Source organism: Pipistrellus hanaki (genome assembly GCF_964339955.1).
Source record: "Pipistrellus hanaki genome assembly, chromosome: 15".
Lineage (NCBI taxonomy): Eukaryota > Metazoa > Chordata > Mammalia > Chiroptera > Vespertilionidae > Pipistrellus > Pipistrellus hanaki.
Genome location: NC_140517.1, coordinates 42791992 through 42802951, shown reverse-complemented (window position 1 = coordinate 42802951; position 10960 = coordinate 42791992). Strand labels below are relative to the sequence as shown.

Genomic DNA, 10960 nt, shown 5'->3' with positions numbered 1-10960 from the left:
AGGCGGGAGCGGGAGCGGGAGGGTGTGGGACGGGGAAAATGTGGGGGGAGTGGGAAAGGGGAAAGGAAGATGGGTTAGAGATGAGGGGAGAAGGGGAGGGCTGGGTGGAGGCGGGTAAAAGCGGGGAAATTGAGGACATCTGTAACGGTGTCAACAATAAAAAAGTAAGTACAGACAGTAAAAGAAACAGTCAAATTACAGCGGGGAGGATAGGGAGATATGGGGGAGATAAGAGATCAACCCAAGGACTTGTATGCATGCATATAAGCATAGCCAATGGACGAAAAACTCTGGGGAAGGAGGGCATGTATGGGAGTGGGGTGGGGGTGGGGATTGGTAAGGTATGTACACATATAATACCTTAATAAAAGAAATGAGAAAAAAAATATATCCTGGAAATATAATAAAAAAGAAAAAAAGTAAATACATAAAACAAAAAAGAATAAAAACTGAACGGGCACATAAGCATCCTAAGAACAGACTGAGGAGGAATTAATAACAAAAAAAGAGACAAGACCCCTAAGGCTCAAAACTCATATTTATTGGAAAGACAACAGCCTGTCTGTCCCCTATCTTCATGGGGAAGGCGGGCTGGAATACCTCCGTATGTACACTCGTCAGAATCATCCAGGAGAAGGTGTCCCCAACTGTGGGGACTAAGTGCATGGGAACAAAGTCCCTTTCCTCTCTGGACTCAGTTTTCTCATCTGTAAAGTGGGCTCAGGGGAAACCCCGTGCTGCAGAGCTTCTCACCAATGCTGACAACGTCCGATTCAGAAGGATGAGGTGGGGAGACCTAACCAAGGGTGGCCCAAAGGGGGTACTGCCCATCCTGGCTGGGTTCCCATGGCCCCGTCCACCTCCCTCCCCACCCAGTGCCTCTCCTCTGGCACTGAGGTGGTTACGTGGCCTCAGGCCCGGGGGACAGGAGGCCACCCCCAAAGCCCACCTCGCGGTACTGGTTGGGGAACATGTTGCTGCCCACAAGGCTGGCAGTGCCCCCATCCCCAGGGACCGGAGCCTGGTATGAGTCCAGTGTCATTGGCTCAGGGCCCGATGGCTCCCCGACGGTGGCCCCTGCAACCCCATTGCCCGAGACAGCGCTGGCCAGTGGCGGAGGAGGGGGCAGCATGTCCAGCATGGTGAAGAGCGCAGGGCCCGTGGTTTCATAGGAAAAACCGTCGTCCAGGAGGTCCGGCCCACCAGGGGGCTCCAAGCCAGGGAGGGACACGGCGCTGGGGAAGAAGTCGGAATCAGGCAGCAGGGCTGACGGTGGGAGGAACGGGCCTGCAGGGATGAGAAGAGAGAGAAGGAAGTGTGGTGGTGGCTTTAGAGTCCACTTCTGGCCAGGCTGTAGCTCCAATGGCCAGTCCCGGCGAAATGTGTGATCAGTGTGGCCTCTTCTAATCCCAAGGCTCAACAGCCCCTCCCGCCTCCCAGACACAAAGACAATCAAAAAAGTGAAATATCCACGCCATGGGAGAAGTCACCAGGCCCCAAACTGGAAGGTAAAATGACAAGTGTGTTATAGGAGAGCCTGTTTTTGAGACAAGACACACTTCCCCAGCGAAGTCTGATTATGCTTATCTCAGAAAGAAACACAGGGCTGCTGGGATTTTATTTCCCAGCATCCCTTGCAGCTCGATATGGGCCCTGCCCGCGTTCTGCTGGCTGGAATGTGGGCATGATGGCTGGAGCCGCAGCAGACGTTTGGACCATGACATGGAGACTGAGTTGAAAAAAGCCAGAAGCTTGGGACTATGGTGACCATGCGGCCACCAAACCACCCCTGGACCACCTACCTTTGGACGGTGTTTATGTGAAAGGACAGATACATTCTGTCCTATCGAAACCTCTGTTGGGTTGGGTTTGGCTGTGAATACCATTAAACATGATCTTAACAAATAGGGTGAAGAGGCTGGGCATTGGTTACCAGTGGCTGTGGGGTGGGAGGGACAACAAATGGTATAGGCTGAACTGAGTGGTGGGTGGCTGGCCTGGAGCTGGGCGCCCTGGGTTAGTGGGGTGTCAGGGGCAGCGGGGTGTCAGGAATAGTGGGGTGTCAGGGGCAGAGCTAGTGGTCAGCAGGTGGGAGGTCTCTGATGGCAGCCAGATGGGACTACAGTTCATGGGGACTGGAGACTGGATGGGTGTTGAGGTGAAGGCAGGGGGAGAAGCCAGAGGGTGGTCAGACCAGACGGGCTCTGAACGTGAGGTGGGCTGGCTCTGACAGCCATCCCCAGTCACCCACCTCCTACTCCCTGCTGCCTGTCTCACACCCGTGGTCACTAAGCTATACTGGTGCTCAGAAGCCCTGCTCCACCACCGGTTAACTGTGTGACCTTGGACCAACGACTTCTGCTCTCTGAGCTTCAGCAAAACGGGGGCTGGGGAGAATGAGAGCAGCCACCTTGCAGGGCGATGGCGCAGATCAAATGAGAAAAGACACACAAAGCACTTTGCGCCTGTCAGAGTGCCTGTAAAATACATACATTAAAGTGTAAAAGGCCAATGAGATAGGTGTGTGGTGAGCCTTTAGGCACGCCTCTGAGGCTGTGAGAGGGCGAGCGACTTGGCGAAGGTCACACAGCAAGTGGACGGTCCAGTGGAGATCAGAGCCTCCAGACTGCGTCCAGAATGGCTGTTCTTCCCACTATGTTGCTGGCTAAGTGAGGTGTCACTGGCCTTGTGGGAGCTTAGGGGGGACCAGAAGAAGCCAGAACTGCAGCTCAGCCTCAGCCCACCCCGGGGGCGGGGGGGGGGGGCGGGGAATGGGCACGCTGGCACAGAACTGGGACCCACCTGAGCCATGGCTGGGCAGGAACTGGTCCAGGAAGACTGGCTTTTTCCTCCGTCGCTTGCTCTCGATGCCATGGGGGTCTGCGGGAAGGCAGAGGTGAGGACCCCTGGACCCAACAGCCCCTGCCGCCCAGCCCGGGGCAGGCAGGACATGGGGCCAGTCACCCCCTCCCGGGGAGCTGGAGAGGGGTGTGGGGAGGGGCAAAGGGACACACCAGAGCTGTTCAGCTCTCCAAGCACGTCGGGCATCCCCCGTTTCCGCTTCTTGTCCACGCCGTAGCTGTCTGTTCAGGAGATATCAGAGTAATCCATCAATAAGAACAATTAAGAATTCATTTTTTAGAGACCATTTAGGACGTTGCTGAGCTGTTCTAGTTCTTGACCAACCCATGCAAATAGACGTCCACATCTCAATCAGGGTAAAACACAAACCCACTTCTAACCACGCTGGTCTTTGTTGTTCCTGGAACACCCCAGGCACTGTCCTGCCTCAGGGCCTTTGCACTTGCTGTTCTAGCTGCTTATAACACTCTTTCTCACCCTGGCCAGTGTCGTTCAGTGATTAGAGGGTCAGCCCACGCACCCAAGGGTCGCGGGTTTGATTCCCGGTCAAGGGCACGTACCTAGATTGGAATTTCTGTCCCCTGCCTGATCCCTGGCACATGTCAAAAGCAACCAATTGATGTGTGTCTCTCATCTCTCCCTCTCTCTCTCTCTCTCTCTCCTATCTCCTTCCCTCCCTTCCACTCTCTCTCTAAATAAATAAAAAATAGAAAAACTATCCTTGGGTGAGGATTAAGAAAACAAAATAACCCTCTTCCTCAACTCCCACCGCTTTCCTGGAGAACTACTTATTCATCCTCCCATCTTCAGCTCAGCTGCCCCCTCCTCCAGGAAGCCCTCCTTGACCCCTAAGTCTGGGTCAGGTACCCCTTCTGGGCAATCGAGTCCCCTGAGCAATTCCTTCCCAGTCCTGCCCACTCTGGTTGTCACTGTATGTGACTGGGTCTGCCCTGCACAGGTCTGCGAATTATGAGGGTAGGACTGGGGCTATTTGGTCACCACTATGTCCTCAGCACAGGGCCAGGCATGAGCAGCGAGATGAGGAGAGCAATGATTAAACCCTCCCCGAAGCCCTGGCCGGTCTTGCTCAGTGGGTAGAGCATTCGCCTGTGAACTGAAGGGTCCCAGGTTCGAGTACGGTCAAGGGCACATGCCTGGGTTGTGGGCTCAATCCCCAGTGGGGGGCGTGCAGGAGGCAGCTTATTAATGATTCTCTCTCATCATTGATGTTTCTATCTCTCCCTTCCTCTCTGAAATCAATAAAAAAATACTTTTTAAAAATCCTCCCCCAAAATGCCATGAGGTGGGTACTATTATCATCTCCATTTTGCACAGAAGAAGAGTGAGACGCTGAGAGGCCAAGGTCACACAGCCAGTAAGTGAAAGAACCGGGATTCAAACCCCAGTCTGTCCAGCTCTGAGCCTGCACTCTACTTCTGCCTCTTCCCCTTTCCCTCTGAGCTGCCCAAGCAAGGCCAAAGGCCTGGTCTCCGGGGTGGGGGTGGGGGTAGAGTATCAGTCCGCAGACAGATACTCTACCACTGAGTCCTGAGTTGCTGTGGTTACCGTGGTCCCGGGGCAGGTAGGTGAAGGGCAGGGGCTCGCTGCAGACCCCATCGGTGAGCCGCTGCAGGAAGACATTGACGGTCACGGGTTCCAGGATCTCCAGGTCCTCGTAGGGCGGAGTCTTGAACACGATGGCAATCTGGCGGTGCACGTCGGCCTGGGAGAAGTCCGCCCGGCCTTCCCAGGAGGCGCTGCTGAACACCACGGAGATGTCCTCTGCGGACAGTCCGGACATCAGCTGAGCAAGGACACTGGCCCCTGGGGCCCCCAACCCCCTCCGATCCCCCAAATCGACATTAATATGCCTAAGAGCCAAACGAGTCATTGTGGTCGCTCACCTTCTGTTCAGCACCTACAGTGAGACACACGGACAGTCCCTACCCATTATGTTATAGCATCTCATTTAATCCTTTTAACCCGAACGGCCACTAGAATCAACATTCCCACTAGGTCAGGGGTCCCCAAGACCGCCGTCAGGCTCAGTGATTCACGAAGGGGCCTCACGGCTGTGATGGGTCACAGCAAAGAGCTACCAGGCGCCCTGGGGAAGGGCGAGGGGGCCCGGAGCGAGTCCGGAGGAAACCGGCACAAGCTCCAGGAGTCCTCTCCCGGCGGAGTCGCACCCACATGGCAATCCCCCGGGAACACACTGAGAACACACGCGATGCTGTCCACCAGGGACGCTCCTTAGCCGCTCAGAGCCCAGGGTTTTCCCTGGGGGCTGGTCCCCTCCGCCTCCCCAATGCCATGAGGCGGGCACTGTGCCTGGCACACCCCGAAGCCCATGCCCCCCACAAACCACGGTGCAGGCGCAGGGAGCCCCCTTACCCCCAGGGATGGGAGGGCACTCTCAGACACACGAGGGCCGACCTTGTCAGCAGGTCTTTCAAAGGATAACGGTCTCAGGTCTGCTATGTTCGTTCTTCCACACACCCACTTAAAATTTATTTTATTTTATTTATTTATTTTTTTAAAATATATTTTATTGATTTTTTTTACGGAGAGGAGGAGAGAGGGATAGAGAGCTAGAAACAATGATGAGAGAGAAACATCGACCAACTGCCTCCTGCACACCCCCCACCGGGGATGTGCCCGCAACCAATGTACATGCCCCTGCCCGGAATCGAACCTGGGACCTTTCAGTCCGCAGACAGATACTCTACCACTGAGCCAAACCAGCCTCGGCTAAAATTTATTTTATTTTACTTTAATCTTTGTTTATTGATTTTAGAGAGAAATGAAGGGAGAGAGAGAGAGACAGCAATTTGTTGTCCCACTTACTCAGGCATTCACTGGTTGATTCTTGTGTGGGCTCTGACTGGGGATTGAACCCACCACCTTGGCATATCGGGATGATGTTCTAACCATCGATATTTCTAACTTTCTATCCCTTTCCCTGCCTCTCTGTTAAAAAAAAAAAAATCAATAAAATATATTTTAAAAAAAGCCAAAACCGGTTTGGCTCAGTGGATAGAGAATCGGTCTGTGGACTGAAAGGCATGTACCTTGCTGCGGGCACATCCCCGGTGGGGAGTGTGCAGGAGGCAGCTGGTCGATGTCTCTCTCTCCCATCGATGTTTCTAAATCTCTATCCCTCTCCCTTCCTCTCTGTAAAAAATCAATAAAATATATTTAAAAAAAGAAAAGAACCGAAACCAGTTTAGCTCAATGGATAGAGCGTCGGCTTGGGGACTGAAGGGTCCTGGGTTCAATTCCGGTCAAGGGCATGTACCTTGGTTGCGGGCATATCCCCAGTAGGGGGTGTGCAAGAGGCGGCTAATCGATGACTCTCTCTCATCGATGTTTCTAACTCTCTATCTCTCTCCCTTCCTCTCTGTACAAAATCAATAAAATATATATTTTAAAAAATAAATAAATAAAAATAAAAATAAGAAAAGAAAAATCATTGATGGGCTGCCTCCAGCACACCCCCTACTGGGGACCACCCCACACCCCCGGGCATGTGCCCTTGACCAGAATCGAACCCAGCACCCTTCAGCCCACAAGCCAATGCTCTATCCACTGAGCCAAACCAGCCAGGGCTTTTTTTTTTTTTTTAAAGGAGTGTGTGAGTCAGCGGTGTCCAGGAACAGAGAAGGGACAGGATGTGTATGTGTGAGACCCTTGGGTGCGTGGGCTGACCCTCTAACCACTGAACGACACTGGCCAGGGTGAGAGAAACAAAGGAAGAGGGACAGGAACAGCAGGAGATGAGACAGAATCAGAGAAAGGGAGGAAAAGGGAAACAGGCAGAGGGACACAGAGACAGGGAGAAGCAGCGACAGAGAGAGAGACAGAAGGAAACAGAGTAGAGGGTTTCTGAAGAAACCTACTTAGGAGGGACATTTGAACAGACATGAGTGACATGGCTCCTCTCATCCCCTGTGGTCCTCCGTTTTCTCCAGCCAGAGCCCTTATCACACCCACTATAAAGCCCTTATCACAACCACCATAAAGCATTAATTTGTGCAACTCCACGGGTTTTCTATCAGCCCCCAGGCAGTGAGCTCGTGGTCGCGGTCTGCAGGCCCTCCTTCTCTGTACGTGAAGGAGTGAGTGACTCCGTGAATGAACCAATCGGCTGTGTCTGACTCCAAAACCAGAGTTCTGGATCCTTCCGCCGCACAGCCGGTGCTTCAGCTCCTCCCCGGCTACCCCCCAAGCCGCCAGCCCCCGGCCTGCGGCGCCGGCCGCTCACCTTTCTGCACCTTGTCACACAGCAGGTACAGCTCCTCGCCCCCCGTGCACTGCCCGCTCTCCTTGTTGATCCGGCAGATGCGCAGCTCCGACGTGTTTGTGGACTCTGGGAAGGAGCACGAGGAAGAGGTACGTGAGAAAAAAACAAAACAAAACAGGGATTCAGTGACCAAATCCTTACCAGGTACCCGGGGTGCCCACCCTGGGCTGGATCCTGTCTTCAGGGCACCTGTCCCTCCTGGAACCCGGGGTCGGGGTGGGAAAAGAAGCCGCTCAAACAAGAGGGGGCTAGTGGACAATCACAAATCCTCCATGCTGAGGTCAGATGAGTGTCTACCTGAAGGAGAGACCCTCAGAATTTAGGGACAGATGGCAGGGTAAGGCATTAGAGCCAGTTCTTAGATTGAGGGCTCATGTCCTGAGACCTGTAGTGGGCACCTGTTATTTTACCTCTACCAGTGCTGGTCCTTCTTCTGCTAATTGCCCCCCCCCCCCCCGCATTTTCTTTGGAGGGACCACCCCACATCTCAGGCACCGGGGTTGGGTAAGGCTGAGTCCACTCCCTAGCTCAGCAGTGAGCAGGCGTCCCAGACCTGGCCAATCAGAACATCACCTCCTCCTGGCCACCGCTGATTGGTCAGAGACTGGACACGTGACCAACCTCCCGCCAATGAGAGACAGCCCTGAGACTTTGAGCAAGACTACTGGGAGAGGTGCCAGCCTGGTAGGAGGTAAGCCTAAGGCTGCACACAATTATCTTGCCCGCAGGTGGGACGGCTTTGCCAGGAATGACTCTCACACGGAGGGAGCATGGCTAGAGAGGACACAGACCCCTAATGACATCTCTGAGGACTTGGAAGCAGCCAGACCTGATACTGTGCTATCTCTAGGTTTTTTTTAGTTAATGGAACAAATTCATTTTTTTCTCTTTTGGCCCATTTGAGTTGGGGTTCTATCATTAGCATCCATAAAAGCCCTGGTTGAAGTAATAGCCTTCCCCACTTTTAAAATATATATATTTTATTGACTTTTTACAGAGAGGAAGGGAGAGGAATAGAGAGTTAGAAACATTGATGAGAGAGAAGCATCAATCAGCTGCCTCCTGCACGGCCCCTATTGGGGATGTGCCTGCAACGAAGGTCCATGCCCTTGACCGGAATCGAACCTGGGATCCTTGAGTCCACAGGCTGACGCTCTATCCACTGAGCCATACCAGTTAGGACAGCCTGCCCCATATTAAATGCTATGGCAGTCACTGTAAGCTGGCTAAAACCTAGCAGCCATTCCCAACCCCCTCTTCCATGCCAGTACTCCTCTATATAGGATGAAAACCTAAATGCTTTCTTTCCCAGACTCCCTTGCAACCACGGGACCACGTCTGGCCAATGGGACATAAGCAGACGTCTAACGGGGGTGGTGAACACACAATACAATATATAGATGATGTGTTATAGAACTGTATCCCTGAAGCCTGTGTGATTTTTATTAGCCAAGGTCATCTCAATGAAGTCAATTAAAAAAGGGGAGGGGAAACCCGGCTGATGTGACTGAGTGGCTGAGCACTGACCCATGAACCAAGAGGTCACTGGTTAGATTCCCGGTCAGGGCACTTGCCCAGGTTGCAGGCTGGATCCCCAGGTAGGGAGAGTGCAGGAGGCAGCCTATGATGATGTTTCTCTTTCACCGATGTTTCTATCTCTCTATCCCTCTCACTTCTCTTTCTAAAAATCAATAAAAAATTTCTTTTAAAAAAAAGAAGTCAGCTGAAACCAGTTTGGTTCAGTGGATAGAGCGTCGGCCTGCGGACTAAAAGGTCCCGGGTTCAATTCCGGTCAAGGGCATGTACCTTGGTTGCGGGCACATCCCCAGTAGGGGGTGTGCAAGAGGCAGCTGATTGATGATTCTCTCTCATCGATGCTTTTAACTCTCTATCCCTTTCTCTTCCTCTCTGTAAAAAAATCAATAAAAAATATATATTTTTAAAAAAGTCAACCAGGGAGGCAGGGGTTTCTGGGAAATATGTTATTTTCTCTGTCAAAGACAGAAATATTTTTCCTCATGCTGCCTCTTCCCTAGGATGGCCTAGGACAGTTGCACAGGCTGTACATCCTGCAACACTAGGCGGTCCCGCTTCCCTAGGCCACACAGGAAACGCTGACCCTGGACTGTCAGTGGACAGCTTGCTTGCCATACAGGGGGACACTGCCCACCACGCCTCGCATACAGACGTGATGGCTGGAGCTGGAGCAGCCAGCTCACGACCACGAGGGGAAAGCAAAGAGAATCACAGAGCCGCTGAACCAGCTCCCCGATGCTGCTGAGCAGCTGAACCCACAGACCAGACTTCATAACTGAGACATACACACATAAAGAACGCCCTAGCTGGTTTGGCTCAGTGGAGAGAGCATTGGCCTGTAGACTGAAGGGTCCCGGTTCGATTCCGGTCAGGGACACATGCCTGGGTTGCGAGTTCAATTCCCAGTGGGGGGTGTGCAGGAAGCAGCCAATAAATAATTCTCTCTCATAGTTGATGTTTCTATTCCTCTCTGAAATCAATAAAAATATATATATATATATATATATATATATATATATATGAGCAGAAACAGGTTTGGCTTAGCCTACGGACTGAAAGGTCCCAGGTTCTATTCCGGTCAGGGGCATGTACCTTGGTTGTGGGCACATCCCCAGCAGGAGGCAGCTGATCGATGTTTCTCTCTCATCAATGTTTCTAACTCTCTATCCTTCTCTCTTCCTCTCTGTAAAATATCAATAAAATAGCCAAAACCGGTTTGGCTCAGTGGATAGAGTGTCGCCCTGGAGACTGAAAGGTCCTGGGTTCGATTCCGGTCAAGGGCATGTACCTTGGCTGTGGGCACATCCTCAGTAGGGGGTGTGCAAGAGGCAGCTGATCGATGTTTCTCTCTCGTTGATGTTTCTAACTCTATCCCTCTCTCTTCCTCTCAATAAAATATTTTTTAATCAATAAAATATATATTTTTTTTAAAAGAACTCCCACCCTAGCCAGTTTTGCTCAGTGGTTAGCGTGTCAGCCTGAGGACTGAAGGGTCTTAGGTTGGATTCCAGTCAAGGGCACGTACCTCGGTTGCAGGCTCTATCCCCAGGACTATTTGGGGCATGTGCCTTTGTGGGGCTTTTTGGTACCTGCAGCCAAAGACAGTCCTACGGCCACAGCACCCTCCACTCACTCTTGTCATAGACGGGCTCAGAGAGCACGGGCTCCATCTGGCGCATCTGCCCCTGCTGGTCCCTGTAAGAGGCCTGGAAGCAGATCCTCACCACGTTCATGTCCACCTCCTGATGGTTCTTCAGGGACCCAGCTGTGAGAGAGACGTGGGAAAGCTGAGGTGGGGGTCGATAGCCTGGTGGGGGGTGGGGGAGAGGGAAGGACGGAGGAGATGGTGGGGTCAGAGAAGCCAAGGGCGGGGCGTGGGCAGAGGGGGCTGGGCTCACCATTATACGGGTCGATGCCCAGCTGGATTTTCCGCTCGATGGCAGCCTCGATCTCCTTCTTCCTCACACACTGGATGCCCAGGTTGTTAAAGCTGGGGGGAGAGGGGGAGGCAGGTGGGAAGGGAGGTCACCACCAGGGTCAGGGGTAGCTCTAACCCCCAGGAGGACTCCAGCAGCGGCTCCCTGCCTTGGGGCGCACAGTCTCAGAGGCTGAGGCACCAGGGCCCAGCGGTCCCAGCTTTGAAACGGTCTGGGGTTCAAACCCTCCAGGGGCGTCAACACTGACCAACCTCACTGATAAGAAAACTCAAATGAAACACCAGCGCAATGCCCATTTTTACGAACTCATCCAAACAGCGAA

General features: G+C 52.8%; 1 protein-coding gene across 1 annotated transcript in view; it reads right to left on the bottom strand.

The window, feature by feature from the left end:
• Positions 1-520: 520 nt before the first annotated feature.
• The window catches only part of RELB (RELB proto-oncogene, NF-kB subunit), a 31268-nt gene continuing 20828 nt past the window's right edge, over positions 521-10960 (bottom strand). Inside the window, exons 5-11 of the mRNA XM_084860797.1 lie at positions 10600-10691; positions 10335-10466; positions 7127-7231; positions 4429-4644; positions 3015-3083; positions 2803-2880; positions 521-1287 (exon numbers count right to left, since the gene is read on the bottom strand). Coding sequence (XP_084716923.1) covers positions 902-1287; positions 2803-2880; positions 3015-3083; positions 4429-4644; positions 7127-7231; positions 10335-10466; positions 10600-10691 — 1078 coding nt within the window. The 3' untranslated portion in view covers positions 521-901. The remainder of the gene's footprint in view (positions 1288-2802; positions 2881-3014; positions 3084-4428; positions 4645-7126; positions 7232-10334; positions 10467-10599; positions 10692-10960) is intronic.